The sequence below is a fragment of the Ruditapes philippinarum genome, unplaced genomic scaffold (assembly GCF_026571515.1).
Source record: "Ruditapes philippinarum isolate M1 unplaced genomic scaffold, ASM2657151v2 ctg298_1_1_1_1, whole genome shotgun sequence".
Lineage (NCBI taxonomy): Eukaryota > Metazoa > Mollusca > Bivalvia > Venerida > Veneridae > Ruditapes > Ruditapes philippinarum.
Genome location: NW_026853973.1, coordinates 1356385 through 1374691, shown reverse-complemented (window position 1 = coordinate 1374691; position 18307 = coordinate 1356385). Strand labels below are relative to the sequence as shown.

The 18307-nt window shown below is 32.7% G+C and overlaps 1 protein-coding gene across 1 annotated transcript in view; it reads left to right on the top strand.

Moving 5' to 3' along the window:
• The window catches only part of LOC132738581 (uncharacterized), a 98681-nt gene that overhangs the window by 8354 nt on the left and 72020 nt on the right, over positions 1-18307 (top strand). The window contains exons 2-10 of the mRNA XM_060726112.1: positions 2979-3030; positions 3925-4050; positions 5055-5818; positions 6116-6266; positions 7422-7654; positions 13273-13330; positions 14853-15075; positions 17842-18056; positions 18241-18279. Of these exons, the coding sequence (XP_060582095.1) occupies positions 2979-3030; positions 3925-4050; positions 5055-5818; positions 6116-6266; positions 7422-7654; positions 13273-13330; positions 14853-15075; positions 17842-18056; positions 18241-18279 (1861 nt within the window). The remainder of the gene's footprint in view (positions 1-2978; positions 3031-3924; positions 4051-5054; positions 5819-6115; positions 6267-7421; positions 7655-13272; positions 13331-14852; positions 15076-17841; positions 18057-18240; positions 18280-18307) is intronic.

The following is an 18307-nucleotide window of genomic DNA, read 5'->3' as shown; positions in this document are numbered from 1 at the left end:
GCAATGCAAACATATTCAAATGAAATAATCTTTTCCGTCAATTAATCGCGCCTTTCGGTTTTTTTATTAATCATTTTGTAGTACACAGTGGGTTATTATGGTTTGTTATTGTTGAACATGTATCCGTAAGCTGTAAATAGAATGATGACCTAGTCTGAAAATCTTTTTAAAGAGGGATGTACTATTAGCCGGTCTCCTATCGGTAATTCCCGGTCTCTCCCGGTCTATTTTGACCGGGATTTACTAGAAACCGGCGTTTAATGTCCGGTCTCTCCCGGTTTTGGAGTTTATGTTTGATATCGTTACAAATAAATAAAGTTTTATTTTTCAAAATGAATGTTTGTCACTTAGTTTGGTTACAATAATTAATAAACACAAATCAACTTTCAAAATTAATCTTTATTATACATAAACATACCATTCGGAAAAAAACACCAACAACAATAGCATGTTTCAGTTTATTTATATGAGATAAAAACAATAAATATGTACAATAATTGAGTAAACAGTTACATTTTATGCTATATATGACACCATCAACTTTTATTTTATTTGTTATTCGTGTTTAATAAAGATGCGGAGGAATTATTTTAAGTTACAAATGAAATTTTATTCAATTGATTGATTATTTAAAAAATGATAAAGAAAAATACAAGTGTGCATGTACATGGTTTAAGAATAAAAATATAAAATATTGAAGGATTAACCATAATTTACCGACTTTTTCAACTTAATTTTTGACTTATAATGATCGTCGGTCAATATGACAATTGAATTCTTAAAATTTATTTTACAATTTTAATTAAAAAAAAGTAGTAAACGTAAAAACTCAGTGTTAAAATAGCACATCAAACACAAAAAAGAAAGAAAAAGAGAACAATATTCATAAAATATGTAAAAAATAAATATTGAAATAAATATTACAATTATTGTATAATAAAACAATTATGCTCAACATGGTAATATAACTAGTGTCATATTGTTACTAAGTGTGAACAGATACCTTAAGATGGGGTCTTCGCTAATAGCGATAACATAATAAGGGACAACACACAAGTGTGGTGTTGATCATGTCTTACGCAAATGGATTAAAAATGATTGTATATATCCGTTTCTATTAATAATCACGATATTACATTTATGACCATAAAAAATAACAATTATCATATAATATTATATATGTATTTTATTATTTCAAAAATGTAAAAGAACTATTGATTTTGACTACTATTTTGTATGTTCCAAGAACTTGAAATTCTATCAAATCAACACTATTAATGTTTATATCCAAAAATACCCCCTATATAGTATAAATAAACTTATACCATATAGAATGTATATTCTGATTATCATTGCACTGTTTATTTTGGATATTATCGTTAATATTGATAAAATTTAAAGTTCCTGTGGAAAAAAACAAACAAGTTATATTCTAATCTCTAGCATGCCTACCAAAGTTCATAATGAACAATGTCTTTCGTCAGCTTATTCATAAGTGATATACAATTCTGGTAAAAACCAATTAATCACTGAAAAGTTTATAAGAATATCTTGTCATCATATGTCTACTAGTCCATCTTCACTGGCTGCATTTCTTGCTTGGACGCCCTTTGATGCTTTGCATCAATGCTTTTCTTGTATCTTTATCACATAGATTTACTAAATTTGACGTGCGCGTTGATTTTGATTCGCATACTCACTTTAAGCGTAAACGTTTTAACATTTGTATGCGCGTTTTCCTCCTTCCGATGGATGCAAAGACACGTGATTATAAAACAAATATGACTGCTTGTGTCGAAGACAATAATATTGAATGATAGTTTTTGAAAATTTACATTGTTCCTAGGAATACATGATGTATGCTTTTTTCTAAATGAATTTGTACTGTTTAGTTTCAGCAGTGTCATTCAAATAAGAATAGTGATCAGTGTCTTTCAAATGAATATAGTGATGAAAAGGGCGAAACCTCTTGGGTCTAAAATCGCGTCTACAATCGCACTATGTGTAATATTATCGCAACGACTTTTACCTTAGAGTGATTATCACATGCGCGATAAATTTCATAACGCACTATTTGCATCTATATTTCTTTTTAGAATTTCGAAATTAGGCCAACCGGCGCACGTCAAAAATTTTGACAATTTTGTCGACAAAATGTGTAATTATTTTCTATATTCAGCCAACTAACAGCTAGCAGATTTCGTGATTCGTTGTCGGTGTATTTGGTGTCATTCTTTCAAAATTTTGACATCATACAACAATACTTGCTCTGTCAGCACGCATGATATACTAAACCAATTTCAAAGATAATGTTAAGTAAAAAATATGTAATTTGACGCTCGAGAAAAAATGAATAACACAAAATGTTATATATGTCTCTTTTAATCAAATATGACCAAAAATGATAAAAAAAATAATACAGAGAATGACGATGTGAATAGTTATGTACCGTTTGCAAATGTCACGGGCGTGTATCAAAAGTTAAAAGGAATTTCTATTAAAATAGTTATGTATACCAAATATAAACAGACATTGATTGGATTTCGAATGGACCCGAAACTGTGCGTGCTCCAGCTATTGCTTAAAGACGAAAGAGTGGTGATATTTTTATAGCCTTTATCTCGTAAGAAAATTTCTTAGATTCTCGTTAATGTCAAAATGATGTCATGGCACCGCTACCTAAAAACTGTATGGATTCAAATGTCTGATATGTGTAAACCTATATTATAAAATGTATGAATTTTGCATTTATAGTGGAAATGATTTTTTAAACATGTAAATATAGAATAAGAAACGCTTTGCCGATTTTGTTTTTCATTTTATAGAAATAGTTATTAAGATGCAAATGAATTACATAGCATTTCGAGCTATAAAAAGGTTTTCATTTGAAAGCTGCCATGAAACGGTTTTCTTTTGAAAGCTGCCATGATGAAAATACTCATTTTACTTTTGTCTCTTATTATATTTGTTTTTTGTAGGTGTTCTCTTTCACCGGCATGCTTTTCTGCTTTGTCACTCAAATTGTTGCAGGTAAGTATTGCACCAAAATGAATTAATTATATCTTAAATAACAAATAATTTATTCATTGATATATAAACTATTGATCATCTAAAAAATAGTTTTTTTTTCAAATTTAAAATGAGATGTGTTACAATGATTTCATTTTTTAATGTGCACTTAAAATATCTAAAATACATGCTGGTTGAATTTGTACATCATTTTAGTCATGCATACAATTAATATCGTTGATTATAAAAACGTGAGCAATGTGGGAATTATGTATATACCTTTGACAATGTAGCTCATACAAAAGACGTGATCTAAAACATAGTGTTCGACTCTTATAGGGAGACAAACAGCATACCTTTATTCACATCATATGTTTATTTAAGTCATTGCCATTAATAATAAACTTCAAATAAGTCTTACTTTAAAATCAGGTGCAATAGGTAATGTGTCCTACATTTGCAAATTGCCAGATTGTTTGGATATCTGCAAAAAGGTGATCCCTTAGAAAGTATTAAATCAACAAAATTATATGAAATTTGATTTAGTGTGCGCATGAAACCATCAGAAAACCGTATAACAAAGTCTGAACGTGTTGTGTCTCTAACGGGGCCTCCTCCAAAAGAAGAAATACATATAGTGAGTTGGACGGTGATACTGACTCAAAGGGTTAATTTGATTGATTGCTTTTGTTGCGTGACATTGTGACGTTGACGTTAGTATTTTGCACAATTTGTATTGATTATTTTCTTGAAATGATAGAATAAGTTAATACTTTGTAAGAACGGAATACAATTTTTTTAAGTGACAGTATGTTTGCAAGACAATGAACAGTGGAGTTAGAAAAATTATTTAATGAATAGCACTGAATCTCCAATTATGTATATAATTTGATAGAAGATTTATTAATTTTGTAGATGGAAATGCAACAACGTATATTATTGCCCTGCTAGGGCAAGACCTACCAAGCAATGCCGATAACCTTGAATATCAACTTATCATTGCTAATGAAGAATTAAGACAGATATCTGTACAAATAAATAGTAAGTATTTGGTTTTGCAGCACTTTATCCTATTAAATCATCTATTTGAAACTCTTACGTCTGCCAATCAAATATTGTTTTACTATTTATTTCAATCATCATTATTACCATCGCATGAATCGTTTTGTCAGTGTTCTTCAACTTGATATTTTATATTTTCCTTTGTATGAAGCAAATAAAAAAATATAATTATATAAGGAAACAAATGTTCGTTTATTTTGATAAATGTTATGTAAGTTTTTGCCCAGGGGCCATTTATTTTACATAGACTTGTAAAGAAAGAAAGATCTCAAAATTTTCTCTTAAACTACAATGCCCAGAGCTTAAACATTTTGCTCGTAGTATAGGTCATGTCCCACGTGTCACAATTGGTCTTGTCCTTGGGGTCACTTAGTTTAATTAGATGTGTATAGGAAAATACATTAAAGTTTTCTTTTGTGAAATTACAATGCCAAGACCTAAGATATTTGGCATATAGAATTGTCAAGTGGACATCTACATAGTTTTGATAAATGTTGTATTTATAACCATTGCATGAATCACTTTATATATTTTTCTTTGTATGAAACAAATATTTTATTAAGCAAAAAATCTAGTTATATAAGAAAATAATTGTGCGTTTATTTTAATAAATGTTGTATTTATATCCGTGATTATATTAAAGAATACGAGTATATCAATGTTCACAATCCGAATGATTCTTTGTAACTTCTTTTTAAATAAGCAAGAAATATTATTCTGTCCCCATAGTTCTAGAATCATTTTCAATTTTTTTGAGCTATCAGAATATTATTATAAATAGTTATACAGGTTACTGAAGAGATATATGTGAGAGAAAAATCTGACTTAGTTATATCAGCTAAGAGGCTCCCTTGTATTTCTTTGCAAATTACAATTAACAAAAGGTACATATTAACCCTCTTTTTAACACAAAGTAAAAAGTCTAACATTTAAACGAATCTGTCCTTTAAAATAGGCGACACATGTCAATTTTCTTTCGACAGACATTCACGGAACAGTTGAGACATTGACAGTGGAAGCTAATGAAATAAAAATCCGAACACTTGAGCACGAAATGGCTATGAATGGATCTGAATTAAGCAATAAGTCTCTTGAAGTTCATTCAGATGACGGCAAGTTTGTGTTACAAGTTTTCTCCAAGAGGGATGACTACTCAGAGGGCTTATTAGCAATTCCAATACAACAAATGAATGGACCAAACCAACTCAATAAAACTGTGTACGAATTCGTCGTCGCTACATTTTGTGCGGTAGGTGGGTATTGTCAGATTGCTATAGCTGCGGTAGAAAACAACACAGAAGTTTTTGTCGACATTCCAGAAAAAGTCGAAGAAATAGCAATTTGTAATAAATCTTCGTATTTCCGCTCACATAGGGACAAAGGCTTTACGATGAACAAATTTGAAGCCTTACAGCTTGAAACCACATACGATCTAACCGGAACAGTTATTTTTAGTTTTAAGCCTATTGCTGTATTTGTTGGCTCAAGAAATGTAACTAATGGCGGTATTGTTGCTCATACAATGGAACAACTTGTGCCTTCTTCACACTGGGGGACGGAGTTTGTAGTCCAAACCTTAGGCTCTAATGGATATGGTGATATTTTGAAGATAGTGAGTCACTATACAAGCACGATGGTTACCATGAGTGGCTTCCCGTCCTTCAACATGACAGAGAGATATCAGACCGTGACACGACGGCTTAGCAAGGGGACGAGAAGTCACATACAGGCTTCGCACCCAATACAGGTACAGTTCATTCGTGTTTTTATCGAAATATGACTGCTTGAATTTATAGTTCCTATTCCTTTCCTCTCATTTTGTCTTTTTAAGTATTTATCGTTATTATTATTATTATTAATATTATTATTATTATTATTATTATTATTATTATTATTATTATCAAACATATAATTTTTATTCACATCTCCTTCTTCTTATAAATATCATCATCGGATTGTTGCTGCTCAAAATTAATCATTAGTGTAATTATCAACTTTTGAAAAAATTGAGTAAGTACTAAGTAATATTTGTTTGTATTTTTAGGTAATTCAGATATCTGGACTAACATACGCCACAGAGGATGAAACATCAATGCTAAGTATGACTGTAGTTCCATCAGTACAAAATGCCTGGCAATCCTTTAAGGTTGCTTGTCCGGAAAGTTACTCAACCACGCAATTTCAAATTGTATCAGGTAAACCATATAAAAATTTGCATAAGCATAGTTATTCACAAAATACGTTATCTTTTTATTTTCTATTTCTGTCTGAATTAAAACTTTATAAACTTTATTTCCATATTAGTGCCGTGTGGAGGCTGTAAAAAAGTCGCCACGTATAATTAATCAAAGATGTTATATTTTCGATCCTTGAAGATCGTTTAGCACAACTTAATTGTTGTATGTCCTTATTTATGGTATTTTTAGTTTCCTTCTATTTGACCTTTTTCAAACTTGGCTGGTTCGAGTTTTCCTTCTTGCATATCGTATGATCACCCTTAGGATATGGTGGATGTTTTTTTTTATTTTTTAATTTGTCTTTTGACGTCTTGTATGCAATATGCAGGCTTCTTACCTCTCATTTTCTTTTCAAAATTCCATTTTGTTTAGTTTCGCTCATTGATATTTTCGTTCAGGACACACACACGTTTTCTATTACTTGGGGACCTTACGCCGCTTTCCTAGGAATGGAACTGAAGTGTCATATTGACCATCATTTCCCCTGTATGAACACATATACAAATGATTCTAAATTAAACATGTCACCATTGTCATGTTTAAAGGTTCTACTTAAGTCGATTTTAGGTGTATTGACGGTAACTTGCGCTTTCCAGTGATCAGGCTGAATGATACCAAGTCTGCAACATTTTACAATTTTGTCGTTTAAGATGTTCTTTTGGGAATATGTTATCTTGATTACCTATTTTGATTAACACCAGTTATTGATGAAATGAGTTAGACAGTAATTTATCCAAACAAATGTTTTTATATTGGAATGAGTCACACATATTATCAAAGCCTACAAATTAAACTTAAAATAGAGAAAATAAGAATACCGTAAGAAAGCCCATCACGGTAAAATTGAACATGTTGCAGGCCCGGTTTGATTGAGCCTGTTATGGACGGTACTGTCAAGTGCAAACTACCGTCCACGCCCCAACATGTTATATTTTAAGATGTTTATGCAAAGAAAATCATTAAAAATATTTCAGTATTTCACTTGCAAATGTATGTTACAATATAGGATGTATTGTTCGCATTTATAAACCGCGTTCATTACTGTTAGCAGTTTCCTAGAACAATGTTCATAACCCGTTCTCCAGCAATAAAACGCAGTAAATATTGTTGCAGAAAAAAAATCATGCACAAACACTTATGCAGATCCTGCCAACCATAATGACTTTGAGTCGTGTGCGAAGCAAAAGGACCCTTCACGGATGAAATACACAAAATACGTTATAGGGAACATTCTTGGAAAGGCCAGTGAAAGTGTCCAAAGTCTCAAAAATGAGGCGTCTAACATAAGCGGAATACTTAAATGTGGGCAGACTATTTTGTTGCCAGTTGGAATTCTATACAATGAGGTAAGAGTGTATTTTATATCTACACTTTGGATGCGACGCAGCTGATTTTTTATTTCCATTCCTTGATAATATAAAAAGAATGCTCATACAAATAAAAATTCAACATCGATTTGAAACTAGCTCTGAATTTCAGTAAACGTGTTAATTTATTATTATTTTATTATAATTTAATACATTTAAGCTAGACTATAAGGAACCTCGGTGTCGGTTGCAGCGTCGCCTTCACACTTTATTTAGGGTTTTGCGTGTAAGTTTGTGCCCAAACTGCTGAATATTATGATAAATCTTCAAATTCTTGTTCTCTGTTGTAATATTAAGATTCTTCACCTTTGTGTATTTGTTTCTTTATTTGGTAGCATATGTACATATCGTTCAGCATTGCAACTTTTGATAAAGAACCCGGTATCAAAAGAGATTTGCAAACATTGACCAAAACAATAATTATGTCTGCAATTACATATTCATATTAAAAAACTGTACGTTAAACTAAATACATGATATACGAGGGGCATATTTAGATGAGTGGCAACCACTCGAATTCACCAGTATTTGCTCGTGGAAGTAAATGTATGAAACCTGTTGGAAGATTATTGATTTTTCTAACCAACAGTTTATTTTTGCACGACTTAATCGTGCAATAAAATTTCAGCAGGTCGTTTAAATACAAGTTGTTTAGTACATGTATACAAGTTGTAGACATGACCGAGTTGCATTGTGATTGATTATTGCAAAATTTGTGGGTTATTAAATGCCCGTCGGATATTAAAATGAATCTAGATTAAAGGTACTCCACTGAGGTACGGTCGAATGTCACAAAAAAAGTAAAATTTCACACACCGATAATTTTTTGTTACCTGCGTGTTAAAGACATTAATACAGAATCAGTGATACATTGATATGTCTTCTTTGGCTTGGCAATTCGTTTGAAACATATGTTATCTCCAATTTCGTGCGAAAAGCGTTTAAACACATTTCAGTTTGCAAATCTGAATGTAAACAACGGTCACGTGACGAGTTTCGGGAGGACTAAAAAGCGAAACGGAGAATTTTTTGTGTGTCGGCAGCAACGAAAGTGCAAAAGTGACACAAACCATCAATGCATAAATTTAAGAGCAAATTATGGGTTTGTTTGTTAAATTTCTTGTTGTGCACATATGTTCTTGTTAATTAAATCATTCAAAAGCAATTACAATATATTTAAAGCATTATATTCTTGTAATCATGTTTTGTACTCCGTTACAATGATGAATTTAGCTAAACGTAGTTTCAAACGAGTTTGAAACTTGCACAAATATTCTATATTAAAATTGAAGAGTGCTTTGTGTAATGAATAAATGTTAAATGTATTTATTTTGTAATGGTTAAAATATTGAAGATAAATAGGCTAAGAAAATTTCTTTTATTCAAGACCGTTGTGATGGGTCCTATTTTCAAATATCACTTTTTGATTTATATGACCACCCGTTCAGGAAAAAAAACAACGTTAATTTAACTTTTTTATTACCAAGTCAACGAACAAAAGAAAAACATCCACAAATCACACCACACACAAAATTTCATTCCAGAGAAAACGATTTTGTTTCCTCTTAACTCGGATCAAAGCACTTGAAAGCACTGGCCTTTCAAAAGCCATATTATTAGGACAATTAGGCGTCAACTTTATCAGTAAGTAATTTGTATGGTATGTCTAGTGCATATAATTAAAATTCTACAAGAAAAAAAAAATCGATGTCCTTTGCTAAATAGATCTGAAATTTTTTTTTTTATCTTTTTACACACATACTTGCTATCTATCCGGATTAGATTGTTAACTTTGTTGATGAAAAGATTACTATCTATCATTAATATTACTATTATTATTATTGAATTGTATGCTTGAGCAGATATCTTGATAACTTTCTTTATTATTGGAAGGCCTTACTAGTAATGGGTAAATTTTGATCTGAACTTTAATTGTTATCAAATATATTTGAAGCTTCCCGGTGGAAAAGAAATTGAGAGCGGTGTAAGGCGTAAAAAAAGGAAAAAACTGGAATAAAGATTCAACAAGGCGACGTCAAACGTTCACAGGACGCAGCCCCCGACATATTCAAGCTGCCATAGCAGGGTTATTGCCATTACTAGTGTAATAAACTTAAAACTGATTATATAGTAACTGTTGTTGTTTTTTAAACCCTAACTTTATTTCAAATTAAACGAAACAAACAAAATTATGATACTTGCAAGACAAAAGTGAAGGGCAGGTAAGAAAAAAAACCTGGAAACAAAGTGATCTCTCGGAAGCATTAATCACAACAAAATTACAAGAGAATCGCAGACTCGGTTTGATTGAGTCTGTACATGCGGGATAATGAATAAATGCTACATCCCTTACGCCCCCTAGCACCGGCTTGAGCGGTACTCAATTCTCAACACTTAATAGTGCTGGCATCAATGATCCCGAAGGACCAGAAAATATAACAACACTGAAGTGAAGTACGGGGCAACTTTTTACAGCTGCCACACAGCACTTGACACCTGCTGTTGTGAAGCATAAAATTGTGGAAACAAAGTGATCTCTCGGAAGCATTAATCACAACAAAATTACAAGATAATCGAAGACTCGGTTTGATTGAGTCTGTACATGCGGGATAATGAATAAATGCTACATCCCTTACGCCCCCTAGCACCGGCTTGAGCGGTCCTCAATTCTCAACACTTAATAGTGCTGGCATCAATGATCCCGAAGGACCAGAAAATATAACAACACTGAAGTGAAGTACGGGGCATCTTTTTACAGCTGCCACACAGCACTTGACACCTGCTGTTGTGAAGCATAAAATTGTGGAAACAAAGTGATCTCTCGGAAGCATTAATCACAACAAAATTACAAGAGAATCGAAGACTCGGTTTGATTGAGTCTGTACATGAGGGATAATGAATAAATGCAACATCCCTCACGCCCCCTAGCACCGGCTTGAGCGGTACTCAATTCTCAACACTTTATAGTGTTAGCATCAATGATCCCGAAGGACCAGTTCAAAGTTCAGGTTCATTTCCCGACTATCTTGTTAAGACACGAGTGACTGGTTTCAAAAAAAGCAATGGATAAATATTGATCAGGTGCATTTGATTGCATAAATAAGTTACCTACTTTTCCTGTCTTATAGCACTGTTCGTCTTTTTTAACCCTACTTTTATCTCTTTTTTCTTTCTGTTTTTCTTTTCTTTTGTCTTTTCATTTTCCACTTGAAAGCCTGAAATAAAAGTGTTCATTGATAAGTTAGCTGTGGCCATATGTTGCTTGGTCATGTGGGTGTTGCGTTCATTGAATGCTACCATTCCTTGTTGATCTTCTTTTTCGTATGTATGCTCTGGAGATTAGGTGGGTGGTACTCGTAATACTTAGATTTATGAGATAGTGTATCAAAAGCCTTTGTAAATTGTTTCGAAAATACTGGATATCGTTTTGAATAGAGCTACTCTAGTATTTTAAACACATGAACGAAAAATGTCACAGTTACAGGAATTACAATTAATTCCAAAGTATTTCAGTTCTAGTGATTATACTGTTATCAAACGTTTAAGGTCCCTAAGAAATATTTTCTTTGGAAATAAATACTAAGTGTTAGCACTAAAAAATAAGAGAGGTACACAAGATTGCTTGCAAAATCTTTATCGACAGGATAATTATGATTTCCATCTCAGTCATGATCAAATGAACAGACTGTCATTTTCTTCCTGTTACCAAAAAATAACGCACCTTCGTATTTATACCCAGGAAGATTTCAATGATTTTAGTATAAGGAAGAAAAAATATATCAAAGCTATTTAAAGTAGCAATTATGACGTCTTGCAAAATTAAACGCCAGTGAAGCGGACATTTTCTAGACAAAACGGAAAGATATTATTTACAATTATTGTCTTTGACATTTTTAAAATACTGTAAGTTTATTTATTTAGAAGTTTGTTTGATGTATACTGAAAAGTTTCAATTTCAATATTTTGAAGAATTGGTAACGACGAACATGGTGTATCGGTGATATTTTATAATTTATAATGTAATTTGTAATGACAAGTATTTAACGCTGTTAATGGAAGGTAGAACTAGCGTTAAGGATGATCCCCTCCCTAGGCGCCCAATTTCCGCTACCTCGTGATCCCTCGGAATCATTAGAAAACGCATAATTACATGAAATTTGCAGACTCGGTTTGATTGAATCTGTACGTGTAAAGCTTTTGTTGATGCAGATTCAAGAGATTGGTGACATATCGAGACATATGCGTCATATATGTTTTCCATCTTGAAAGAAAAAGTAAAGTTAAGGAAAGTGTGCGGCCTTAAATCCCGCATTGGCTAACTTTTGACTAGTAAAAGATGCGGGTTGAAAAAGCCTCTACCATATTGACTAGGTTCAAAGATCGAGACCCTAGACACCTGAGAGAAATTGTCACAGGGGATGGAACTTTGCTTTTTTGTGTTCGACAACAAAATTAACTTTGTAACAAAATGTGGGTAGGTGAAAACAACGATCACCAAGTTGTTGCTTTAAGTATCAGGAACGTTAAAAGAGTGCGGTCTATACTGTGACAGTGATGGAACAGCGATCCGTGTCTTCGCTGCCGCCGATTAAAAACCCGTAGTGCTGTCTGATCCAGTCCCTACCAGTGTATACAAAGTAGACCAAAAGAAGAGTTGAAAAATGCTTTTTAGAATGGATTTTGAATTGGTAGTATGTGTAGGTGTCCAAGGTGAACATTTTGAAGAGCTCAACTATGACTTATTTATAAAAACACACTGCCACTTATTAAAATATGCCCCTCATTCACTTATAAGCATTATCTTTTCTTGACTGCAATGGAATAGATGTTCTTTAATTAAACCAATTATAAAACTGAAAGTTTGTTTGTTTGTTTGTTTCATTTTACGCCTTTTCCCAACAGTAGTTCAGTCATATAGGCGGGTAGTTTCCTAACCATCGTTCCTGGAGAGTTACACCAGTACTAGACTACCTTCCTCCGCGCTAAACTACCAAAGCATCTCCCGGGGATCGAACCCACGCCAGAGAGGTAACTGGATTAGAAGTCATCGACTCTAACCCCTCGACCACGGAGGCGGCTTAAAACTGAAAGTAATTTTTCTAGAAACGAAATGCACTTAGAATTCCTAATTCCTGTCTAGTTTTCGGAATAGGAGCGTATTTGATAAGAATTTGTTGAAATCAAAATCCATGTTGCACTTGTTTTGATTTATAAACCTTTATTTTATTTTTCGAAAAACGTTTTATATATCATATCAAATATGTGAAAAGTGATGCACAAAAATGTTTTGAAACAGAAAACATGCTTAATGTTTTGCAGCTAAATCCTTGCTAGCAATGTTATCTTTAAAATATTTAATATGATAAACAAGATTAACAAGGTCAAGATGACCCCATTTTATGCGACCATTTTCCCTTTAAACGTATGATTCACTTATGTAAGACTATTTGTTGTTTGATTGGATTGACAGTTGGTGATTGAAAAATTGGAAATACTTACATAATACACGCATAAGTGTTACAAAAATATTTGTATTTCTTCCTGTCCCAATATATTTATGTCTGGCAATAAAGGATAAATCATTCTTCTTTATACAGAATGTGTTGGGAACGATTCCTGTTGAAACTCCTGAATATCCTGGAGGAGTCTGCAAAGGTATATAAGGACAAACACAATGTAACTAACCGCCTTCTTTCTATTTAGAAGGAAATAATAAATACCATCTGCGTTTTATCTAGTATTAACACACAAGTAACAAAAACCATTAGCGTTCTACCTGTTTTAGAAATTGGTGATAAAAACAGAGTTCTGTTTCGTCTTCTTAGAAAGAAACAAGTTATACAAATTATCAGCGTTCTGCCTATTTATAAAAACCATGATAAATATAATCAGTGTTCTATCTTTTATTATCAGCGTTTTGATTTTATTTAGAAACAATAAATATATATATTATAAACGTTCTACCTATTGAAATGCAACACTGTGCACCGTACCTTAGGGTCAGGGGACCTTAAATGAGCAATTGTTAAATAAACACAATACAAAAAAGTCAAATTCTCTTACACAAGCAGTAAACCAGTCCCTCATCAATATTAAAAGTATGTTACATGTATTGAAAAAGATTACATTCGTTGCTTCTAAAATTAAATATGTGTGTACCAGCACGACTTAAAATCACACCATAACTATACTGAAATCGACCATCTCCGTGAAGGTGCAGGGTACTCCAGAATTTGTCCGATTTCTTAAAAATAATTGTACCAGCAGTGCAATCAATAAAAATTTCAAAAATAACTGTCACATGATTAGATTTTTAGGATAATTGAATAAAAGATTCTTAATTGTTCGGTGCCACCTTACAGTGCTTGATTTACAAATGTCTTAATTCCATTAGGAGAGACGCAAATGTATACAAAACTACAAATATGTTAAATTTTGTGTAAATACTCAAAATACTGCTCCTCTCCTACACACAAGCAAGAACGAAAAATGGCAGTGAAATATCAAAAGTTTTCAATATCGTCAATACACAAAGTACATATTAGATATGTCTCGTACCACCATACTGTCGCTGATGTATTTTTGTGCATGTCTAATTGCAATGATCTTTTACAGGAATATAATTTTTATAACATAATCATATTTTTAGTATTCGTGTTTCACCAGATGACATTAATATCAGATCCAAGAAGGAAACTTACATTACTTTAATTATGAATCATTTCCTCACAGTCCTTTGAAAAGTCAAAGTGTTGACTTTAATTATGATTCATATTTTCGAGGGTTAATGCTGAATTCATGGCAACAATAGTCAAAACAATTATCCGACATAACTCTAGACAAAACTAAATATTAAGCATATAAACATTTGTTCCTTTTCTTCATTTGGTCTGTACAATGCTGATATATTTAAACCGTTCAAAATCCCATGGTCACATTCTTGTCATTTAATACTACTTTATTCAAGGACATACAAAAAGGGTAAATGATAAACCAATGAACACTTTTGCTACTTGATGATTGAAATGAACAATATATGTGTATAAGTATGTCCATGTATTTTGTTGAAAATTTATTTTCATATTCTTGCAATGATATTCTTAAAAGTTTAAAAAGAAACTTAAAGCTCTACTACTGCAACAATCATTGTTCATTTCGTTATCATATCTATATACAGAAGGTGGCAAAGGCACAACGACACCAAACCTTCCTTATCACCTAGACTTGCAAAAATATTCAGAGCATGCGCTTCATCTTAGAGTTCAGGTTTGCGGGTCTGCAACTTTGCGATTCATGAGCTTGTCAACTACGATAGATGCACTAGTTAGCAATGAAGGAATACAGATAGCCTCATGCGAAACTTCCTGTGAAATTCTTGATAAAAATTCAACTGGAGACAGGTTATGTCGTTATAATGTTTGTTCTTATTATCACTTTTTCTTTATTTCTTTATTATTATTTTCTTATTTATTTTTTTATTTATTTATCTTAACGGTTGAAAGTGTCGTGTTGTCAATATTTAACTATTTTTAGCTCCACTTTTTGAAGAAAAATAATAGAGCTATTGTCAAGACCAATTCTTTGTAATTAATTAAATTCTAATTTTGCAAAGGAATGGTATTTTAAGAATACGAGTTTCAAGGTTAACCTTTTTGGGATTGTACATTTCCAAAAAATATCAAACAATTTCACTTTAATCATTAGGTATTTGATTAATGACAATTTAGTGCATTTCTTAGGGGGAGGTTATCATGAAACTCCTTTTTGCTCAAAATATTTACATTTTATCAAATTCACATCTAAACCTAAAATATTTACCATCATGGTAGATAAGTCTGTCAAGCACGATTGCAGAATAATTCCCCTTTTCTACTAAGTTTTATTCTAAAATCGAGCACTGAAAAAAGTGGAGCGCGTTGTCCGGGGACAATAATAATCAATGATCATTATCTAACTGTACAACACATTAACTTTCATATAACTTTTACCTATTGCATAATGCATTATATTATGTCTACCGGTGTAGCAACAACTGATTCTTTATTTATATATTCAGTACACCTGAATGAATTTTAACATTCAAAGAGAAACTATTCGATATAAATAATGGCTAGAACATCAACGATCAGATATCGATATGAAATAATTAACGACAATGTACAGAAATATTCTATTGGTGCAAATAGAAATCTGTGGTTTAATTATATATTACATGTATATAAAACGAATGATAACGATCATAAAATATGATAAACAAAATCCACAAGGAAAGGCGGCGTTCAATGAACGCAGCCCCCATACCACCCAGCAACAAGAACCAGTGGCAAGGAGCCCAGGCGGACCCCAAACAAAAACGCGACAGGTCACGGACAGTTTAATCACTAAAATGATACATAATTTGTAACTAATAAGGAAATCAAAGAAAACAAACAAATGATTTAATAATAGGCAGTAGGGGGGGATATACAAAGAAATAAAAACTTGGGGCAAAGGGGAAGATACTTACCGTAGACGAGAAAACAACAAGGGACACAAGAAAAAGTGTCACCAAAACAGTATGAAATAACATAGACATACATCTGAGGAACACAGAGGGGCGCCGCATTGGAACGGTCAGCAGCATAATAATGACTGCCGGTTAATGGTGCACCAAACCTCGCTCTTAGCCCCACCATGTTCCTATAAACGAGACAGTGTAAATAAAATGAATCCCCGCCAAGTGAAATTCTAACAGTTGTTATGGTTACAAAAGGTTAAATAAGTAAAACCCCAAAATGATCATGTAGAAACATATAAAAGTAAACCCAATGACCATAACAAAAGTACTCAATGTCCTAAAGGAAGACAGAGCAACAAGAAAATCACCTACAAGGGCCCGACGAAGCAAGGCAGAAGACGAACATTAAGACAATTCAGTCCCTTTTTGTTTATGTTCGTTTTCTTTTATCGATCAAACAATAAAAATACAAGTTCTACAAAGGAAAAGTAGGGAAACGAAGTATGGTTTACCCTCAAAAATGCAGCTCTTTGATGTGTGCGTAAATGTTAACTGTAAATTGTAAATAGTTTATATGTTCGAAAATGATAAAAAGTTATGTGTTTAAGATAATATATGGTAACCGTTTATACAACTTTAAACATTTTAAATATATACCCGCCTATAGCATATCTATACCCCCACACGAGGGGGAAGGTGGCACTTTAGATTTGCCCTTGTCCGTTTGTGCGTGCGTGCCTTCATTCCAAAATGTTGTGTGACGTGTAGCTCTGATGGTGCTCGAGCCTAAGTCAACAAACTTTACAGGAATGTTGATCAGCATGAAGTTGTGCACCTGGGGATTCGCGTGTTGATTAATCCAGTTTTGTAAGAGTAATTGCCCTTGACAGTAAAATTTGGAATTTTCATTTAAGTCGCCTGTGGCTCAAATAGGATTCGATTTGAGTCTTGAAACTTTACAGAAATTTCGGTCAGAATGTGTAATTGTGCACCTTGGGTTTGCTTATTGATTAAGTATTTGTAGAGTTATTGCTTTTGACTTAAGTAAAACTTTCAATTTGTGTCGTGCTTTTGACTTAGAGTAATGAAACTTTCCAGGAATGGTCAACACGGGTAGTTGTGCATCTGGAGTTTTGCATGTTTTTGTTTGTTCAAGCATACTTTAGGATATAAAATTGGTGTTTGAAATTCTAACAGCTCAATATTGGAAACTTGGATATTACTTTTATGCCCAAACCGTTTAGGGGTTAGGGAATTCCTTTGTATGTCCGTCTGTCATACTGTCCTGTTGTACGTCAGTAGACTGACAAAGCAATGGAATATTCGGGCATCCGTGTCCTGTGGTCACATTTTCAGTTCTTAGTTTTAATCTATTTTATATGTGTTTAATCCGGTATTTGTTTTTATCGATTGGTGTATCGTTAAAAGTGTCCTTGAGACAGAACAATTTTCATAAGTCAATATAACATTTGTTGTTTGTGGTTTGTTTGTTTGTTCGTTGTTTAAACCGCCCGTTGCATTTTCGACGCATTTCGTGAGAATGAAATTCCAGTGTTCTTTCCTGTCATGTCACCTTAATTTTTGGATGAATTTCTTTTTAAATTCATTCGCTTGTTCATTTACAATCTAAAAGTCAGTGAAATCACATTAAACATTTATAATATTTTAGTTTCAACAAAGACGCAGGTATCAGCTGTACATCAGACATGTCGTTTTTCTGGTTCCGGCAAGTTAATAGTATGTTTTGTCTTGGAACTGGCTATCACAACGAAACCGAATGTGTTCAAGGTTCCACGCGGGACAATGTTTTACGAATTTCAACGAAAGCCTCTATCACAAATGTTTCAATGATGGGCACAGTTGCGGAGGCGACCTTTAATTGGGGTGTGTGTTTATACTTATTTACTCATATTTTCCTTATTGATTTCACTCGATCATAAAAGAACATTTTTATATTCACACACTTTTTCGAATTAATTCTTCTATAATTCTGAAAATTATGTTTTCTCTAAGTTGAAAAGGAATAAAGTGTAGATTCGCCTCGATTGAATCTTATCATTTATTTCAGATTTTATACATGTCAATGGTTGCAAGGAATACGAAACGGGTAAGCGAAAATTGAAATCAACATAAAT